Genomic DNA, 21,094 nt, shown 5'->3' on the forward strand with positions numbered 1-21,094 from the left:
AGCGGGCAAAAAAGTTATTTAGTCTGCCTGGGAGCAAGACATCCTGGTCCGTGACTGGGCTGGATTTCATCTTGTAGTCCGTGATTGACTGTAGACCCTGCCACATGCCTCTTGTGTCTGAGCCATTGAATTGAGATTCCACTTTGTCTCTGTACTGACGCTTAGCTTGTTTGATAGCCTTACGGAGGGAATAGCTGCACTGTTTGTATTCAGTCATGTTGCCAGACACCTTGCCCTGATTAAAAGCAGTGGTTCGCGCTTTCAGTTTCACGCGAATGCTGCCATCAATCCACGGTTTCTGGTTAGGGAATGTTTTTATCGTTGCTATGGGAACGACATCTTCGACGCACGTTCTAATGAACTCGCACACCGAATCAGCGTATTCGTCAATATTCCCATCTGACGCAATACGAAACATGTCCCAGTCCACGTGATGGAAGCAGTCTTGGAGTGTAGAGTCAGCTTGGTCTGACCAGCGTTGGACAGACCTCAGCGTGGGAGCCTCTTGTTTTAATTTCTGCCTGTAGGCAGGGATCAGCAAAATGGAGTCGTGGTCAGCTTTTCCGAAAGGGGGCGGGGCAGGGCCTTATATGCGTCGCGGAAGTTAGAGTAACAGTGATCCAAGGTTTTACCACCCCTGGTTGCGCAATCGATATGCTGATAAAATTTAGGGAGTCTTGTTTTCAGATTGGCTTTGTTAAAATCCCCAGCTACAATGAATGCAGCCTCCGGATAAATGTTTTCCAGTTTGCAAAGAGTTAAATAAAGTTCGTTCAGAGCCATCGATGTGTCTGCTTGGGGGGGATATATACGGCTGTGATTATAATCGAAGAGAATTCTCTTGGAAGATAATGCGGTCGACATTTGATTGTGAGGAATTCTAAATCAGGTGAACAGAAGGATTTGAGTTCCTGTATGTTTCCTTCATCACACCATGTCCCGTTAGTCATGAGGCATACGCCCCCTCCACTCTTCTTACCAGAGAGATGTTTGTTTCTGTCGGCGCGATGCGTGGAGAAACCCGTTGGCTGTACCGCCCTGGATAGCGTTTTCCTAGTAAGCCATGTCTCCGTAAAGCAGAGAACGTTGCAGTCTCTGATATCCCTCTGGAATGCCACCCTTGCTCGGATTTCATCAACCTTGTTGTCGAGAGACTGGACATTGGCAAGAAGAATACTGGGAAGTGGTGCGCGATGTACCCTTTTTCGGAGTCTGACCAGAACACCGCCGCGTTTCCCTCTTTTTCGGAGTCGTTTCCTTGGGTCGCTGCATGCGATCCATTCCGTTGTCCTGTTTGTAAGGCAGAACACAGGATCCGCGTCGCGGAAAACATATTCTTGGTCGTACTGATGGTGAGTTGACGCTGATCTTATATTCAGTAGTTCTTCTCGACTGTATGTAATGAAACCTAAGATGACCTGGGGTACTAATGTAAGAAATAACACGTAAAAAAACAAAAAACTGCATAGTTTCCTAGGAACGCGAAGCGAGGCGGCCATCTCAGTCGGCGCCGGAGATGGGGATCTGAATAGACATTTAAATCTGACTGAAAGAGTACAGTTTTGGGGTTTTGTTCAAGGTTCTTTATTAAGAGCATATTGAATACACTATCTTGAAATCACTGGCCACTTTAATAAATGGAACACTAATCAAATCTAAATTGATTTGTCACATGCACGGAATACAATAGGCCATACCTTACAGTGAAATGCTTACTTACAGTACAAGCCCTTTACCAACAATGCAGTTTTAAGAAAAATACCTGTCAAGTAAAAAAATGAGATAAGCAAAAAAACGCACCCCTGAGGGGCCCCTGTGCTTGACATCAGCGTGGCAGATGTGTTGTTACCTACCCTTACCACCTGCGGGCGTCCCGGCAGGATGTCCAGGATCCAGTTGCAGAGGGAGGTGTTTAATCCCAGGGTCCTTAGCTTAGTGATGAGCTTGGAGGGCACTATGGTGTTGAACGCTGAGCTGTAGTCAATGAATAGCATTCTCACATAGGTGTTCCTTTTGTCCAGGTGTGACAGGGCAGTGTGGAGTGCAATAGAGATTGCATCATATGTGGATCTGTTGGGGAGGTATGCAAATTGGAGTGGGTTTAGGGTTTCTGAGATAATTGTGTTGATGTGACCCATGAGCAGCCTTTCAAAGTACTTCATGGCTACAGACGTGAGTGCTAGGGGTCGGTAGTCATTTAGGCAGGTTACCTTAGTGTTCTTGGGCACAGGGACTATGGTGGTTTGCTTGAAACATGTTGGTATTAGAGACTCGGACTGGGAGAGGTTGAAAATATCAGTGAAGACACTTGCCAGTTGGTCAGCGCATGCTTGGAGTACACATCCTGGTAATCCGTCTGGCCCTGCGGCCTGCGGCCTTACTCACATTGGCTATGGAGAGCGTGGTCACACAGTCGTCTGGAACAGCTGATGCACTCATGCATGTTTCAGTGTTAATAGCCTCAAAGACTGCATAGAAGTAATTTAGCTTGTCTGGTATGCAGCTCGCGTCTGTGCTTCCCTTTGTAGTCTGTAATAGTTTGCAAGCCCTGCCTGATCCGATGAGCATCGGAGCCGGTGTAGTACGATTCAATCTTAGTCCTGTATTGACGCTTTTCCTGTTTGGTGGTTCATCTGAGGGCATAGCAGGATTTCCATTAAACTTCTGGGTTAGAGTCTCGCTCCTTGAAAGCAGCAGCTCTACCATTTAGCTCAATGTGGATGTTGCCTGTAATCCATTGCTTCTGGTAGGGGTATATACGTACAGTAACTGTGTGCACGACGTCATCGATGCACTTATTGAAGAAGCCAGTGACTGATGTGGTGTAATCCTCAATGCCATTGGAAGAATCCCGGAACATATTCCAGTCTGTGCTAGCAAAACAGTCCTGTAGCTTAAAATTAGCTTCATCTGACCACTTTTTTATTGACCGAGTCACTGGTGATTCCTGCTTTAGTGTTTGCTTGTACGCAGGAATAAAGAGGATAGAATTATGGTCAGATTTGCCAAATGGAGGGCGAGGGAGAGCTTTGTACAGATCTCTGTGTGTGGAGTAAAGGTGGTCTAGAGTTTTTTTCCCCTTTGTTTGCTAATTTAACATGCTGGTAGAAATGAGGTATAACGGATTTAAGTTTCCCTGCATTAAAGTCCCCGGCCACTAGGAGTGACACCTTTGGATGTGCGTTTTCCTGTTTGCTTATGGCCCTATACAGCTCATTGAATGTGATCTTAGTGCCAGCATCGGTTTGTGGTGGTAAATAGACAGCTACAAAGAACATAGATAAAACTCTCTTGGTAGATAGTGTGGTCTACAGCTTATCATGAGATACTCAGGCGAGCAAAACTTTGAGACTTCCTTAGATATCGTGCACCAGCTGTTGTTTACAAATATACATAGACCGCCACCCCTTGTCTTACCAGAGGCTGCTGTTCTATCCTGCCAATAGTGTACAACCCGCCAGCTGTATGTTATTCATGTCGTCGTTCAGCCATGACTCGGTGAAACTTAAGATATTACAGTTTTTAATGTCCCGTTGGTAGGATATATGTGTCAGGACCCGGTTACGAACCCAGGTCTCCGGAGTGAGAAACAGTCACTTAACCAACTGAGCCACGAATAGTCGGCAGAACCCAGAAGATGAGGCAGACACAGCAGTACTTGAGACGGTGTATTTAATGAAGTAAAAAGTGAAGTCCTTCAGGAAAACATGTAAATCCACAACCTCAAAAGGAATTCCACAAGAACAAAGGTAATCCTCCAAGACAAAAAGGTAAATCCACAAGGTGGTAGGTATAGCATAAAAAGCCTCAAAAGATACTCAAAAATAAATAAACAAGAACAAAAAACAGAATTCCACAAGAGAGTCCACCAGGATCAACAAGAGTTCACAGAATACTAGGGCTGGGTGCTAACATACAAACACAGAGCAAAGAACTGAGGAAAACTAAGGGTTTAAATACAATCAGGGGAAACGAGGCACAGGTGCAAATAATAATGGGGATAAAGGGAAAACAAAAGGTCAAAAAGCACAATGGGGGCATCTAGTGACCAAAAACCAGAACAACCCTGGCCAAATCCTGACAATACGTGCTTGTAGTTTGTTTATTTTATTATCCAATGACTGTACGTTGGCTAATAGTACCGATGGTAAAGGCAGATTAGCCACTTGTCACCAGGTCCTTACAAGGCACCCCGACCTCCTTCTGCGATATCTCCGAATGACGGGATGAGGGCCTTGTCGGGTGTCTGGAGTAAATCCCTCTCGTCGACTCATTAAAGAATAATTATTCATCCAGTACTAGGTGAGGAATTGCTGTTCTGATGTCCGGAAGCTCTTTTCGGTCATAAGAGATGGTATCAGTAACATTATGTACACAATAAGTTACAAACAATGCGAAAAAACAAAACAAATAGCACAGTTGGTTAGAAGACCATAAAAGTAATCCCTTCCGGCGCCATGCCTGTCATCCCTTCCGGCGCCATGCCTGTGGTTAGAGTGTTAGGCCAGTGACTGAAAGGTTGCTAGTTTGACTTCCGAAGCTGACAAGGTTAGTCTGTCGATGTGCCCTTGAGGATAGTACACAACCCAAATTGCACTAGTCACTTTAATAATGTTTACATATCTTGCATTACTCATCTCATATGTATACAGTTGTGGCCAAAAGTTTTGAGAATAAATAAAAAATATGAATTTCCACAAAGTTTGCTGCTTCAGTGTCTTTAGATATTTTTGTCAGATGTTACTACGGAATACTGAAGTATAATTACAAGCATTTCATAACTGTCAAAGGCTTTTATTGACAATTACATGAAGTTGATGCAAAGAGTCAATATTTGCAGTGTTGACCCTTCTGTTTTAAGACCTCTATAATCTGCCCTGGTATGCTGTCAATTAACTTCTGGGCAACATCCTGACTGATGGCAGCCCATTCTTGCGTAATCAATGCTTGGAGTTTGTCAGAATTTGTGGGGTTTTGTTTGTCCCCCCGCCTCTTGAGGATTGACTACAAGTTCTCAATGGGATTAAGGTCTGGGGAGTTTCCTGGCCATGGACCCAAAATATCAATGTTTTGTTCCGCGAGACACTTAGTTATTACTTTTGCCTTATGGCATGGTGCTCCATCATGCTGGAAAAGGCATTGTTCGTCACCAAACTGTTCCTGAATGGTTGGGAGAAGTTGCTCTTGGAGGATGTGTTGGTACCATTCTTTATTCATGGCTGTGTTCTTAGGCAAAATTGTGAGTGAGCCCACTCCCTTTGCTGAGAAGCAACCCCACACATGAATGGTCTCAGGATGCTTTACTGTTGGCATGACACAGGACTGATGGTAGCGCTCACCTTGTCTTCTCCGGGCAAGCTTTTTGAACCAAACAACAGGAAAGGGGATTCATCAGAGAGAATGACTTTACCCTAGCCCTCAGCAGTCCAATCCCTGTACTTTTTGCAGAATATCAATCTGTCCCTGATGTTTTTCCTGGAGAGAAGTGGCTTCTTTGCTGCCCTTCTTGACACCAGGCCATCCTCCAAAAGTATTTGCCTCACTGTGCGTGCAGATGCACTCACACCTGCCTGCTGCCATTCCTGAGCAAGCTCTGTACTGGTGGTGCCCCGATCCCACAGCTGAATCAACTTTAGGAGATGGTCCTGGCGCTTGCTGGACTTTCTTGGGCGCCCTGAAGCTTTCTTCACAACAATTGAACCGCTCTCCTTGAAGTTCTCGATGATCCGATAAATGGTTGATTTAGGTGCAATCTTACCGGCAGCAATATCCTTGCCTGTGAAGCCCTTTTTGTGTAAAGCAATGATGACGGTATGTGTTTCCTTGCAGGTAACCATGGTTGACAGAGGAAGAACAATGATTCCAAGCACCACCCTGCTTTTGTTATTCAAACTCAATCAGCATGACAGAGTGATCTCCAGCCGTGTCCTCATAAACACTTACACTTGTGTTAATGAGAGAATCACTGACATGATGTCAGCTGGTCCTTTTGTGGCAGGGCTGAAATGCAGTGGAAATGTTTTTGTGGGATTCAGTTAATTTGCATGGCAAAGAGGTTATTTGCAATTAATTGCAATTCATCTGATCACTCTTCATAACATTCTGGAGTATATGCAAATTGCCGTTATACAAACTGAGGCAGCAGACTTTGTGAAAATGTATATTTGTGTCATTCTCAAAACTTTTGGCCACGACTGTATACTATATTCTGAACTATTCTACTGTATCTAAGTCTATGTCGCTCTGACATTACTCGCCCATATATTTATATATTCTTAATTCCATTCCTTTACTAGATGTGTGTGTATTGGGTATATGTTGTGAAATTGTTAGATATTACTTGTTAGATATTATTGCACTGTCGATGCTCGAAACACAAGCATTTCGCTACACTCGCAATAACATTTTCTAAACAATTGTGTGTGACTAATGAAATTTGATTTGACTTTGATATACTGGCATAGACTGTTCGTGACCGGTCTCACAGTCCAGTACAGTAAGTGGCGGTGTGTGCACCTGTTTTTTGGTTGCGATCCGCCAATAAAAACTCAAAGAAGAAGAACAAGGGACACCCCCGCGTTACGTCATCAGTCTGCGACACTGCCTGTCTCGAGAGTCGTGGACCCAACTCACATGTCAATGCGTGCAATTTGGATGTAACTTTTGGATCTTTATAAAGTGTTTTTGAACACTTTAGAGTTGTACATTACATTGAATGTTGTTATTAGAACGTTGTCTATAATGAGTTCTCAAATCACTTGTGTTGGATGGGTAAAGCGTGGCGTTTCGAAGGAAACACCAGATAAGGTAAAGTAGCTAGCAAAATTGCCAACAAGACAGAAATTCTTCTGTGGTGTTTTCATTAGTCGGATTCCGTTGCAAAAGGGAAACATTAACCTAACTGAAGCAAATGAAACGGGTAGGGACCTACCAGAATTTGTTCGGAAGTAAATGGTTTCAGTTGCTAAACGTTTTGCAACGGAATCCGATTAATGAATACACCCTAGCTTGCAAGCTAGTTAATACGTTCTTTTGTACATACAGCAGTTATAGTTTATAAACACCATAATGCAAATAAAATGAATGGCACCAGCTAGGTGATGTCTGTTTTTAACCTGTTGCCACATTTTGTTACAGGTGGAGTTGAGCAAAGAAGAATTGCAACACATAATAGCAGAGGCAAAAGAACAATTGGGGTTGGTGGAGTTTTTGGATGACTTACTTGACATAACTTTGTTTGTTTGGAGGGCTTCAGAAAAGAACACTGACCTGAGTGGGACAATGAGACTGAAACTGCTATTCAAACTCCGTCAATATAGGAAATTAATTTAAATGTGTAGCTAAATGTTTGAAATACTCATTATTTCTGGACCAGCGAAGTGACTCAGAAATAATTTCCTCAGTAGTGGGGGTTTCATCAAATCAACCAAGTTAAAATGAAATTGACCCAAACCTTATAAATGGTGGTTTCTTTGAACTCTTGTTCAGTATTAGCAATTAATGTATTTATGTCAATGTAAATTCAGCAAAAAAAGAAACGTCCTCTCGCTGTCCAACTGCGTTTATTTTCAGTAAGCTTTAATGTGTAAATATTTGTATGATCATAACAAGATTCAACAGCTGAGACAAACTGAACAAGTTCCACAGACATGTGCCTAATGAAATGGAATATTGTGTCCCTGAACAAAGGGGGGGTCAAAATCAAAAGTAACCGTCAGTATCTGGTGTGGCCACCAGCTGCATTAAGTACAGAAGTGCATCTCATCCTCATGGACTGCACCAGATTTGCCAGCTGTGAGATGTTACCCCACTCTTCCACCAAGGCACCTGCAATTTCCCAGAAATTTCTGGTGGGAATGGCCCTAGCCCTCACCCTCCGATTCAACAGGTCCCAGATGTGCTCAATGGGATTGAGATCCGGGCTCTTCGCTGGCCATGGCAGAACACTGACATTCCTGTCTTGCAGGAAATCACGCATAGAATGAGCAGTATGGCTGGTGACATTGTCATGCTGGAGGGTCTTGTCATTTTGAGCCTGCAGGAAGGGTACCACATGAGGGAGGAGGATGTCTTCCCTGTAACGCACAGTGTTGAGATTGCCTGCAATGACGACAAGCTCAGTCCGATGATGCTGTGACACACCGCCCCAGACCATGACGGATCAGATCTCCATTTCGATCCAGCTCCAGAGTACAGGTTTCGGTGTAACGCTCATTCCTTTGACGATAAACGCAAGTCCGACCATCACACCTGGTGAGACAAAACCGCGACTCGTCAGTGAAGAGCACTTTTTGCCAGTCCTGTCTGGTCCATCGATGGTGGGTTTGTGCCAATAGGTGACGTTGTTGCCGGTGAGGACCTGCCTTACAACAGGCCTACAAGCCCTCAGTCCAACCTCTCTCAGCCTATTGCGGACAGTCTGCGCATTGATGGAGGGATTGCGTTTCTGGTGTAACTCAGGCAGTTGTTGTTGCCATCCTGTACCTGTCCCACAGGTGTGACGTTCGGATGTACCGATCCTGTGCAGGTGTTACATGTTGTCTGCCACTGCGAGGACTATCAGCTGTCCGTCCTGTCTCTGTAGCGCTGTCTTAGGAGTCTCGCAGTACGAACATTGCAAATTATTGCCCTGGCCACATCTGCAGTCCTCATGCCTTCTTGCAGCATGCCTAACAGGCTGACTATACTGCTCACATTGAAAAATACATTTAGAGATCTATATTCTTCAATTATTGCACCCACACTGCTCGCGTGCGCCAATGAGCGTCTGCGTTGCCATGGGATAAAATAGAAGTCAGTTCTATTTGTGATGCAGATTGCGCTGCAAGTACTGCCTCTCTCATCTCCTCATTGGTTTATAGAAGCAGATACCCACATGGATGACTGACTGAAATACGAACGAGGTCAGTGGCGGTAATGCACATAATTTATGAAAGTTGCCAATCGCAATATGAATCCAAGAGAAGAAAAATCCTTGGAGAGATGACTAGAAATGATTCGGTTGACCGTATTATGTGTGGATTAATTGTCAGAGTAGAGGACCTTGTGCATTTCAGGTAAAATAACAACTCAATGTTTATATCCCAGAACAAATTAACGAGTAACAGCAAGCTAGCTAAATGGGACAAATTAGCTAGCAAGTGCAAGCTAGCTAACTAATTTGCCAAATGTTTAATGCTTTTTGACCTGTCCCCAAATTAATGTAATTGGTTCAGAGTTTGTTTTGATATTTTAACCTGCGTATTGTGATCGTGTTTGGTGTGGGGGGACAATAAATTAATGCACGATGGCGCACATGCACAGCCGGTTTGGGTTGCGTGTTAGGCACGTTCACGCAGATGAGCAGGGACCCTGGGCATCTTTCTTTTGGTGTTTTTCAGTCAGTAGAAGGGCCTCTTTAGTGTCCTAAGTTTTCATAACTATGACCTTAATTGCCTACCCGTCTGTAAGCTGTTAGTGACTTAACGACCGTTCCACAGGTGCATGTTCATTAATTGTTTATGGTTCATTGAACAAGCATGGGAAACGGTGTTTAAACCCTTTACAATGAAGATCTGTGAAGTTATTTGGATTTTTATGAATTATCTTTGAAAGACAGGGTCCTGAAAAAGGGACTTTTTCTTTTTTTGATGAGTTTATTTGTTTGCGCAGTGAACGTGTAGGTGAAGAGGAGGAGGAGGAGGATGAAGGCATGGCCAGCGGGCAGGAACAGAGTGACGAGGCAGAAGCTGTTCAGGAGCCAGAGCAAGATGAAAATGAAGCAGGAAGGGAGGAAGCAGATGAACTAGCAGCGTATGGTTTGGATAGATATGATGAGGAAGACTCGGGTAAATATAGTTTCTGCATTTGCTCTCAGATTATGTTGGATCTTAAATTCATGAGTTATCTCTGTCTGTTAATATGCCAAGATTATTATAAATAATTATCTCTTACTGTTCATCTCTTTTTTTCTGGCACAGTGACTGCCAACCTTGGTGACAGCCTTGCCGGCCTCACAGTGTTCAGCACCAATGAGGAGGATCCTTACATTACCATCAAAGACACAGTGAGTCCAGAGCTGTTTGCCAGTTCAGAGTGATGAAACATCTCACCAGTCCGGTTTGGTACCAACTAGTGGTGCATGCCAAGCATATCACATTAAATATTAAAAAATATATAAAAATATCACGTAAAATATATTTTATTGTCACACACCGTATAGGTGCAGTGAAATGTGTTGTTTTACAGGGTCAGCCATAGTAATACGGCGCCCCTGAAGCAAATTGGGGTCAAGTGCCTTGCTTAAGGGCCATCGATTTCTCACCATGTCTGCTCGGGTATTCGATCCAGCGACCTTTCGGTTACTGGCCCAACCCTCTAACTGCTAGGCTACCTGCCATAATTTTCAGTTTATCGTCCCAGCTCTTAATTTCTGGCCATTCTGTGTCATTCAGACTTAGTTGTTGGCATCTTTTCTTTGTGTCTCCAGGACCAGTATGAGCGAGAGGACTTTCAAATCAAGCCCAATGATAACCTCATCATTTCAGGCAGAGCAGAGAAGGACTGCTGCAACCTGGAGATTCACGGTGAGTTGCAGAGACTGTTGTTCTAACTGGCAATTTGACTCTCAGCTTAGACTTACAAAAACTCTTGCTTCACAACATCAAATAGTAACAGTGTAGACATAGTGAGTGTACAGAACATGCTCTTTCCATGACAGACTGACAAACAAGTGGTCATAGCTTTCATCTGACGTCAAATCCACTTTAATCAGAGTAAATGGAGGAGACTGGTTGAAGAAGGATTTTTAAACCTTGGGACATGGGTTGTGTATGTGTGCCATTCAGAGGGTGAATGGGATGGGCAAGACAAAATATTGAAATGCCTTTTGTACGGGGTATGGTAGTAGGTGCCAGGCACAATGGTTTGTGTCAAAAACTAGAACGCTGCTGTGTTTTTCATGAACAGTTTCCTGCGTGTATGAGGAATGGTCCATCACCCAAAGGACATCCGGCCAATTTCCCACATGAGCCAGCATCCCTGTGGAACGCTTTTGAAACCTTTTGAGTCCATGCCCTGACAAATTGAGTCTGTACTGAGGGAAGGGGGGGGTTGCAACTCAATATTATGAAGATTTTCCTGACGTTTGGTATACTCCGTGTACATGCCAGTGTAAAAACAAAGGTTGTTTTAATTAATGTATTTGTATGTATATTTGCCTCTGCACAGTATACAACTCCGAGGAGGAATCCCTCTATATTCACCATGACATTCTTCTACCAGCCTATCCACTGTGTGTGGAGTGGCTTAACTTTGACCCTAGTCCAGAAGGCACTGGTGAGTGAATTAACTTTTTTATAGTGTTGAATGGATTCTCAGATTTGACTGAGTTAAGCTCAAACAGCATTTTCACAACCCAACTCTGCGGAATGGACATTCAATTCAGTGCTTTCTCGGTGTATAACATGTTTTTTTAAAACTTTACATTAACTCCATCTGTTTGTACAGGCAATTATGCGGCTGTAGGCAACATGACACCGCAGATTGACGTGTGGGACCTGGATGTGGTGGACTGCCTAGAGCCTGCCTTCACTCTGGGGAGCAAGAAGGCCTCCAAGAAGAAAAAGAAAAGCAAAAAGGTCATTTTCCCACAAGGACTTGGATGTGGTAGTTTCTACTGTTATGTTTATGGTGTTGGTGTCTCCTCACTATGGCCCGTATCCTAACATGCAATTTGAATTATAAGGCTGCAGCAGAGCCAGTGGAAGGTCATACAGATGCTGTACTGGACTTATCCTGGAACAAACTGGTCCGGTGAGTCATATTGGAGTTGTACCCATTACCCCTGACCACTCACCCCTAGCCCCAGACCTTTCCACTTATGTCACTGTAATCACAAAGTCACTAGCGTTGTCACAAACCTACCCTCCACCTTTACTCTGTGTGTTGCTTCTTTTTTTCCACAGCAACGTCTTGGCCAGTGGGTCAGCCGATGAAACCGTAATCCTGTGGGATCTGGCACAGGGAAAGCCGGCCACAACACTGCGCAGACACACTGACAAGGTACGTGTGTCCAGTCATCACAGCCTGTTTAACTTCCCAAAATGGACCTACTGTAAATAAACAAAAATATGATGTAAAGTTGATTTTGGATGTAGTCTCGCCTGCTTACTTGTAATGTTGATCTCAAACATTAAAGTCAAGTCTCTTTTAGGTCCAGACATTGATGTTCCACCCCTTTGAAGCTCAGACCCTGATATCAGGATCATACGATAAGTATGTCCAATCTGAATCTGTTACATCCTCTGAAATTGTCAAATTAATTGTCATCTCCTGTATATTGGAGGTCAGGATTGTGAATGTACAAAACTAACAAGTCTTAACCTGTGTCTTCTTCCTCTGGCCAGGTCGGCAATCCTGTATGACTGCCGCAGCCCGGACAGCAGCCATCGCACTTGGAGGTTTAGCGGGCAGGTGGAAAGGGTCGCCTGGAACCACTTCTCGCCCTGCAACTTCCTGGTAAGCTGCCCTCTCGCCACCTCTCACATAGCCAATATGCTAACTTTCACATGGAAAATGCCTGGTGCATTTTCCTGTTTCCACTCTCACTGATATTTGGCTGTGTTTTAGGCGAGCACAGAGGACGGCTTTGTTTACTGTTTGGACGCGCGCTCGGACAAGCCAGTGTTTACGCTAAGGGCACATGACGGAGAGGTGTCAGGTGGGTGTGGTCTCAGGCCAATTTCTGCCTCTAGCCCCTACCCCTTCATATTCAGACTTTAAAATACTGGATGAGTACTGGTACACAAACATGGCATTCAAGGTCAGGGAAACAGAATTTAAGTCAGTTGTCTCTGGCCCTGTAGGCTTGGACCTTAGCAGCCAGATCCGGGGATGCTTGGTCACCTCGTCAGCAGACAAACACGTCAAGATTTGGGACATCTTGGGGAACAAGCCCAATTTAGTTCACACCCGGGACATGAAAATGGTAACGATGGTTTCTGTCGCTGTAATCATTGCCATGTCATTGCAATAAGATCCATCACGTTTCTAACAGCGACTGTTTGGATGTGTGTTGTATATGTGGCTGTTGCGGTTAAATGCTCCCTTTCTGTTGATAGGGGGTGCTGTTCTGTGCAGCGTGCTGTCCTGACATGCCCTTTGTATATGCCTTTGGAGGACAGAGGGATGGCCTGCGGGTTTGGGACATAGGTGATGTGGCAGCAGGTACAGTTTCAATGTCATTACCTTCTGCTCTAGGCCTGACAAGGAGCCGAATCTATCGTGTATTCTTTTTGTTCCAGAAAAATATATATATTTTGAATGTGGCAACTGGCTTTTACTTTTTTAATCAATCGACCAAATGTATTTATAAAGCCCTTTTTACATTAGCAGATGTCACAAAGTGCTGTACAGAAACCCAGCCTAAAACCCTGTACAGCAAGCAATGCAGATGTAGAAGCACAGTGGCTACGAAAAACTACCTGTTCTATACAGAGGGATAGTATCTCTCTCCCTCTGTATTGAACATCTATTTCTTATGGGCTTTGACTGTTATAGCTATCATCTCTCCTGCTTGGTATTCGAGTCATGGGTTTGTGTGTCTGCTTGGTCACTGAGGTGTTAGATCAGTAGCTGATGGTTATCAACATGGTGTGTTTTGTGTGTACGTGACCGAGTATGTTCACCGACTTTCTTTGCCTGCCATCCATGTATGTGCTGTCTCCAGTCGCTGAGGTGTTTGGCAATCGGGAGCGGTTGGTGGCAACCACAGCGCCTGAGGCATCCAGCAGTACTTCTTCCACAGCAGATATGGAGCTTTCCTGGTGAGCCACTCTGGACCAACTTCCAATCAACATAGAGAGGCACCTTGGACTTACACAGAGAGATCCACATAGCCAAAGACTTTGTCAACCTGGGACCAAGAAGGCACTTCAAGGACATTGCCAGAGCTGTGGATGGACTTTCTCTCTTCAAACTTTTCTTCTAAAACAGATCTCCCAATAGTTCAGTGCCACATAAATATTTGTTTTGGGAGCTAAAATGTCTTTGCAACAAGGAAGGTCAATATTTATCTGAATGTTTGTCAAAATAATTCAATAGGTATTTGTTTTTGACTAACAATCAATCAAATAACTATTGAAATGTGATTTTGAAGGCACAGGTATCTGGTTTAGTGTCATCAATGATTATTTGTGCAGGACTTTGCTAATCTTGGCCTGAAATTTGCTAATCTTGTGCCCCCCCCCCCAGAATAAATGATGTATTGTCAGTGACATTCCTGCATTGGTTAAATTAGAAATGTGTGAAATCTGAAATACCTACTCAAACATTTACTGAAAGGCCCATCCAGGTAAAATGGTAAAGAAATACGGTTTTGATCAACTTGTGATAAATATACAGTACCGGTCAAAAGTTTGGACACACCTACTCATTCCAGTGTTCTCTTTGTTTTTACTATTTCTACATTGTAGAATAATAAGTAGCCACACTTTGCCTTGACAGCTTTGTACACTCTTGGTATTCTCATCCAGCTTCATGAGGTAGTCACCTGGAATGCATTTCAATTAACAAGTGTGCCTTAAGTTACTTGGTGGAATTTCTTTCCTTAATGTTTTTGAGCCAATCAGTTGTGTTGTGACAAGGTAGGGGTGGGATACAGAAGATAGGGCTATTTGGTAAAAGACCAAGTCCATTTTATGGCAAGAACAGCTCAAATAAGCAATGAAAAATGATAGTCCAACATTCCTTTAAGACATGAAGGTCAGTAATGTGAAGATTTTCAAGAACTTTAAAAGATTCTTCAAGCGTTATGATGAAACTGGCTCTCATGAGGACCGCCACAGGAAAGTAAGACCCTGAGTTACCTCCGCTGCAGAGGATAAATTCATTAGAGTTAACTGCGCCTCTGAAATTTCAGCCCAAATAAATGCTTCACAGAGTTCAAGTAACAGAAACATCTCAACATCAACTGTTCAGAGGGAATTGTGTGAATCAGGCCTTCATGGTTGAATTGCTGCAAAGAAACCACTAGACACGAATAAGAAGAGTCTTGCTTGGGCCAAGAAACACGAGCAATGGACATTAGACCGGTAGGAAAGATGAGATTTGAGATTTTTGGTTCGAACCGCCTTGTTTTTGTGAGACGCAGAGTAGGTGAAAGGATGATCGCTGCATGTGTAGTCCCTTCCGTGAAGCATGGAGGAGGTGGTGTGGGGTGCTTTGCTGGTGACATTGTGATTTATTCAGAATTTAAGGCACACTTAACCAGCATTGCTACCAAAACATTCTGCAATGATACACCATCCCATCTGGTTTGCGCTTGGTGGGACTATCATTTGTTATTCAACAGAACAATGGCTCAACACACCTCCAGGCTGTGTAAGGGCTATTTGACCAAGAAGGAGAGTGATGAAGTGCTGCATCAGATGACCTGGCCTCCACAATCACCTGACCTCGATCCAGTTGAGATGGTTTGGGATGAGTTGGACTGCAGAGTGAAGGAAAAGCAGCCAACAAGTGCTCAGCATATGTGGGAACACCTTCAAGATTGTTGAAAAGTATTCCAGGTGAAGCTGGTTGAGAGAATGCCAAGAGTGTGCAAAGCTGTCAAAGCAACGGGTGGCTACTTTGAAGAATCTGAAATATAAAACATATATTGATTTAACACTTTTTTTGGTTACTACATGATTCCAAATGTTTTATTTCATAATTTTGATGTCTTCACTATTATTCTACAATGTAGAAAATATTAAAAATAAAGAAAAATGACAACAATCTTTTTTTATCATATGCAATGTGTTTGAGGAAGCTTTTATCTGGGAATTGAGCATTACCAGTTCTATAACCAGGGGCAACAGAGACGGATCCTCCTCTCTGGGTAGTCTGGCCAGTAGACGGAGTGGTCTACTCCAAAAATAAACACACTCCCAGAAGTATCCCTCCAGCGATACTGGACTCGAGTCACTGGCACTGCCCTCAGTAGATGTCTCTGTTGAATGATGCGGCACTGGGGCCAGCTGGAGTGGGACGACCGCACCATCCTTTGTGAGGCTGCGTTGACCTCTTCCACAGAGAAGGTGCTAATGGGACACACCTTTTGGCCCAAGCCATTGTGGAGGATCTCCCCTATGGCATGGGAAATCCTCTCCTCTGGGATACCGCCTGGGACACCTAGCAGGTACCTGTCGAGATGACAGCGGTAGTCCACCCGCAGCTCTTTGAAGTAGCACAGCTGACCATTTCCCACGCACATCTCACAGCAAACCCGGCCCAGGGACATGCAGGACATGCAGGGCACCATCTTCTCACCCTTGCACTCCCTGCAGGGCTTTTTGGTGCCCCTGCCTCGCCCATGGCACACAGGGCAGCGCACCTTAGTAGAGGCACAGCAGGCCCTGCACATAACCCACTTATGCTCCTGACAGTAAGAGCACCCGGTCACTTGGTCTGTGTGAATCAGCCTGTAATTTAACACCTGGTTGTGGAACATCTTGGCCGGGGTCACAGACACCTTCCAGGGTTGTGGCTCCTGTACTTCCCCTGCTGGTTTTGGAGACACTGGTGCTCTGGAAGTTTTGCATTGCGGTTCAAATCTTAAGCACACAGACCTGTGCTCTGTAAATGTTTCCAGTCTGTAACAGTATGCAACCTCATGGGTTATGCCAGTGATGACCATTCCTCTGGCTGCAGTGGGTGAAAGGAGCGGTTTATTTCTCACCCAGTCAACAAGAACATCACGGATCGTCTGTTCTGGCAGAGGAGACAGGATGAATGGGTTAAAAACCTCTGGCTGAAGTTTCACTGATACCTTTGCCTTCCCCTCCTCCGTTGGTGGTGGAACTGTGGAGTACTGAGAGGGTTCCAGTATGAGGTCACATCGGTAACCCTTTCGATGTTCAGTTGCCATTATATGGAGGTTAAGAGCAATGCTGTAACTTGAGTTTCATGTTAATGAATTAGCAAAATGTTCAAATCCCATTATTTCTCAGTTTACTCTATTCCAATTCTAAAATGATATTTATGATGTCATAATGTATTTATACAAATGTGAAAAATACTTTTTCCCCAAATACATTTGACAGTTAAACTGTCCCAGTTCTTTTGTTTTTGTATTTTTACTTTGACTTTACTAAAGAAAAAGGATTTGTTCATAAAGGTTTGTACAGCGGAACAAACGTGTATGGTTCACGTATGAACACGGAATTATTTCCTTGTAGTACATACACGGAAATATTTCCATGTAACACAAATACAACATTTTTGATGAGCATGGCTACTACAGGTCATTTAAATAGGTTGAGTTCTTTATTTACACGGTTTTCAACTGTTAATCTACTGAAACACTGCACAGGTGAGTACTGTCTATTGTAAAACTTGCAAGATTAAGGAACACGTTTTGTGAACCCAATCTCAAGTGCTGAAAGGATTTTGTCAGCTAACTATCTAGTTAATGTTAGCGCACATATATTAGCAAGCATTTCTGGGGCAGAGAACCCAGCTGGCTAGCAATCTTGTGACTGTAGCTTGGCAGTTATTAATCACATCATACAGTACCTTTTGATTTATAAAAACCAATATATCCACAACAGGCGTTGTGCCTGTCCATCACAAGTCAACTATCCGTGGACCTTCCATTGATGATGATTGGTAAGTAACGTTAGATGGCTTGCTACATAGCCTTTTATTTAATAGTAAATCATCATTTTGTAACTGTGTGTATTGCGATGACTTTGTTAATTTCTTGTCACCTTCATTGCAGTAAGGTGGAAATTGGTGTGACATCTGATGGGAAGACCATAGTGTGCTACCATCCCTCTGAGGATGTTCCTTATGAATTTACCCAGGTAAGAAATTAGAACTTGGATTTGCCGATACTGACGTTAACAGAGATGATGAGGAAAAGGAAACCTTTAAATACTGTAAATACTGCATTTGCAAACACAATACGCCCTGCAGATTGATCTGTGAAATCATGATGTCTGTGGGAGGCTGAGTTTTACCTGCCAGCAATATGCCCCTTTTCTCAACATGCTGACTATTAAATGGCAAAATAAGCCATGCGATTTAGGTTGAAAAACAGCATAAATGGTCTTTGATAGTTATGGCTTTCGTATGTATTTGTGACACTGTAGCCCATTCTACGGCCAGACCCCCTGACCAATCCGGCAGAGACACATGACCAGGTGCTGAAGGCCCACCTCGGAAGGGAGGTGCTGCAGAACAAACAGGGCCCCACCATCGAGGAGCTCAGCAAAATGTTTCACACCACCAAGCACCGCTGGTACCCTGTGGGACAGTAAGTACACCTTCTATGATTGAATCACTTTAGTGATAGTCAGTACTATCTAAATTATGAAGAGATACTCAGAAGGAGAAAATTATGTTGATGATTGCTCAAAGCAGGGCAATAGATAGATGCCACACCCATTCCATGTTAAATATTGGTACTGAACTCACATGGCACATCCTTAGTATTAAAGGCCCAGTGCAGTCAAAAATTTAATTTATTGAGTTTTATATATATATTTACATACTGATGTTGGAAGAATGCTGTGAAAATGATAATGCTCCTTTAGTGCAAGAGAGCTGTTTAAAAAGGCCGTCTGAAATTTCAGCCTGTTTTGGCCTGCTTGGTGACATCACCAGGTAGTAAATTAGTTAATAGAACAATATGAAAGAGTTCTAAACGTCTCTGCCAATAACGAGGCTTTGGATTTCCCCTCCCCACTCCGACAGTTCTAGCAAAATTCTTGCTTGAGAAATTGCTCTTGCTAAGAAACTATTTTTGTTTGTTTTTGACCATTTTGATTGAAAATAATCCCAGTAGGGTACATAATTGTTACCCAGAAATGATTTGATATTGAGATAACGTTTGCATTGGGCCTTTTTAAGTATCCAAAATGTACCTTAAGTTGCTAATTTGTAAATTCATGTAATGCTAATGTATTGAGTGAGAAACTGGCATGAAGATGGGTAAAATCCTCACTCAGTCCTTTTTAAAATCACCTATAGAGTGCATTTGCAAAGTATTCAGACCCCTTCCCTTTTTCCACATTTTGTTACATTACAGCCTTATTCTAAAATTGAGAAATAAATACATTTTTATCCATATTCACACAATACCCCATAATGACAAAGTGAAAACAGGTTTTTAGAAATGTTTGCACATTTTTATTAAAATTAAAAAACATAAACCTTATGTAAATAAGAACCTATGGCACTCGAAATTGAGCTCCGGTGCATTCTGTTTCCCTTGATCATCCTTGAGATGTTTCTACTGCTTGATTGGAGTCCACCTGGGGTAAATTCAATTGATTGGACATGATTTGGAAAGGAACACACCTGTCTATATAAGGTCCCACAGTTGACAGTGCATGTCAGCAAAATCCAAGCCATGAGATCGAAGGATTTGTCCGTAGAGCTTCGAGACAGGATTGTGTCAAGGCACAGATCTGGGGAAGGATACTTAAACATTTCTGCAGCATTGAACGTCCCCAAGAACACAGTGGCCTCCATAATTCTTAAATTGAATAAGTTTGGAACCACCAAGACCCTTCCTAGAGCTGGCTGCTCGGCCAAACTGAGCAATCGGGGGAGGCGGCCTTAGTCAGGGAGGTGACCAAGAACCCAATGGTCACTCTGCCAGAGCTCTAGAGTTCCTATGTGGAGAAAGGAGAACCTTCCAGAAGGACAACTATCTTTGCAGCACTCCACCAATCAGGGCTTTATGGTAGTGGCCAGACGGAAGACACTCAGTAAAAGGCACATGACAGTCCGCTTGGAATGTGCCAAAAGGCACTTAAAGGACTCTCAGGCCATGATAAACAAGATTATCTGGTCTGATGAAACCAAGATTGAACTATTTGGCCTAAATGGCAAGCATCACGTCTGGAGGAAACCTGGCACCGTGCCTACGGTGAAGCATGGTGGTGGCAGGTTCATACTGTGTTGATGTTTTTCAGTGGCAGGGACTGGGAGACTAGTCAGGTTTGAGGGAAAGATGAACGGAGCAAAGTACAGAGAGATCCTTGATGAAAACCTGCTCCAGAGCACTCGGGACCTCAGACTGGGGGCGAAGGTTCACCTTCCAACAGGACAACGACTCTCAGCACACAGCCAAGACCATGCAGGAGTGGCATCGGGACAAGTCTCTGAATGTTCTTGAGTGGCCCAGACAGACCCCGGACTTGAACCCGACCAAACATCTCTGGAGAGACCTGAACATCGCTGTGCAGCGACGCTCCCTATCCAACCTGATAGAGCTTGAGAGGATCTGCAGAGAAGAATGGGAGAAACTCCCCAAATATGTGTGCCAAGCTTGTAGCGTCATACCTAAGTAGACTCGAGGATATAATCGCTGCCAAAGGTGCTTCAACCAAGTATTGAGTAAAGGGTCTGAATACTATGGGGTATTGTGTGTAGATTGAGAGATTACAATTTAATTCATTTCAGAATAAGGCTGTAACAAAATGTGGAAAAAGTCAAAGGGTCTGAATACTTTCCGAATCCACTGTATATTGAACGTTTTAACTTTTTTTCTTTTTTTTTCTTAGGTACCATACACGACGCAGAAAACGAGATCCCCCAAAAGACAGATAGTTGTTAAGGAGTTTCTTACCTTCAAAATCATTTATACCTTAAAGAATTATTAGCTTGGCTCAACCCCCAAATCCCAAACTGTTTTTGTGTGCAATTATTTGTGCTATAAAATAAACACATCTGTAGTTACGCACTTATGTTTTGAAGCAGATTGCCAAAACTGTCAGTGAAACATATATTTTCCCTATTTGCTGAATACCTTTTATTTCATGAAATTTTGGGACATTGTTAAGGTATCTGCATGATATTGTGGAGGAAGAAGGAGAACACTGCAACAGCGGCGTAGCGGGAGAAAGAAAAAGCTGCAACTGGGACTCAAACTTTGGCTCCTACTGTGCATAACAATATTACATTGATTGTGACTGACCATTATTACGATCATTTCAATTCAGTCCATGTATTTTAAATTTTTGGGATTCAAAGAAATTACAATAAAGAGTACGTTCATATTTCTAGTCTTTTCTCTTAAGATTTTGAAAGCACCCATTCCTGGAACATGAAGTTCGTTTAATTG

General features: G+C 43.3%; 2 protein-coding genes across 3 annotated transcripts; both read left to right on the top strand.

The window, feature by feature from the left end:
* Positions 1-6,588: 6,588 nt before the first annotated feature.
* On the top strand, positions 6,589-14,255 carry LOC124014079 (periodic tryptophan protein 1 homolog). Its single transcript, XM_046328780.1, has 15 exons — positions 6,589-6,807; positions 7,138-7,196; positions 9,652-9,827; positions 9,960-10,045; positions 10,469-10,565; positions 11,209-11,316; positions 11,488-11,618; positions 11,726-11,793; positions 11,946-12,042; positions 12,194-12,255; positions 12,387-12,498; positions 12,610-12,700; positions 12,846-12,967; positions 13,101-13,206; positions 13,709-14,255. Exons 1-15 carry the CDS (start codon positions 6,742-6,744, stop codon positions 13,807-13,809), a joined length of 1,482 nt encoding a protein of 493 aa, XP_046184736.1. The 5' UTR covers positions 6,589-6,741; the 3' UTR covers positions 13,810-14,255.
* A 2,925-nt stretch (positions 14,256-17,180) lies between these two features.
* Positions 17,181-21,029, top strand: LOC124014115 (39S ribosomal protein L42, mitochondrial-like). Of its 2 annotated transcripts, none has more exons than XM_046328835.1 (5): positions 17,181-17,332; positions 17,571-17,628; positions 17,741-17,825; positions 18,114-18,277; positions 20,535-21,029. In XM_046328835.1, exons 1-5 carry the CDS (start codon positions 17,245-17,247, stop codon positions 20,578-20,580), a joined length of 441 nt encoding a protein of 146 aa, XP_046184791.1. In that variant the 5' UTR covers positions 17,181-17,244; the 3' UTR covers positions 20,581-21,029. The 2 variants fall into 2 exon arrangements, with proteins under 2 accessions (XP_046184791.1, XP_046184790.1); XM_046328834.1 differs by having other exon boundaries at positions 20,814-21,029.
* The last annotated feature ends 65 nt before the right edge of the window (positions 21,030-21,094 follow it).

The sequence above is a fragment of the Oncorhynchus gorbuscha genome, linkage group LG25, assembly GCF_021184085.1.
Source record: "Oncorhynchus gorbuscha isolate QuinsamMale2020 ecotype Even-year linkage group LG25, OgorEven_v1.0, whole genome shotgun sequence".
Taxonomy (NCBI): domain Eukaryota; kingdom Metazoa; phylum Chordata; class Actinopteri; order Salmoniformes; family Salmonidae; genus Oncorhynchus; species Oncorhynchus gorbuscha.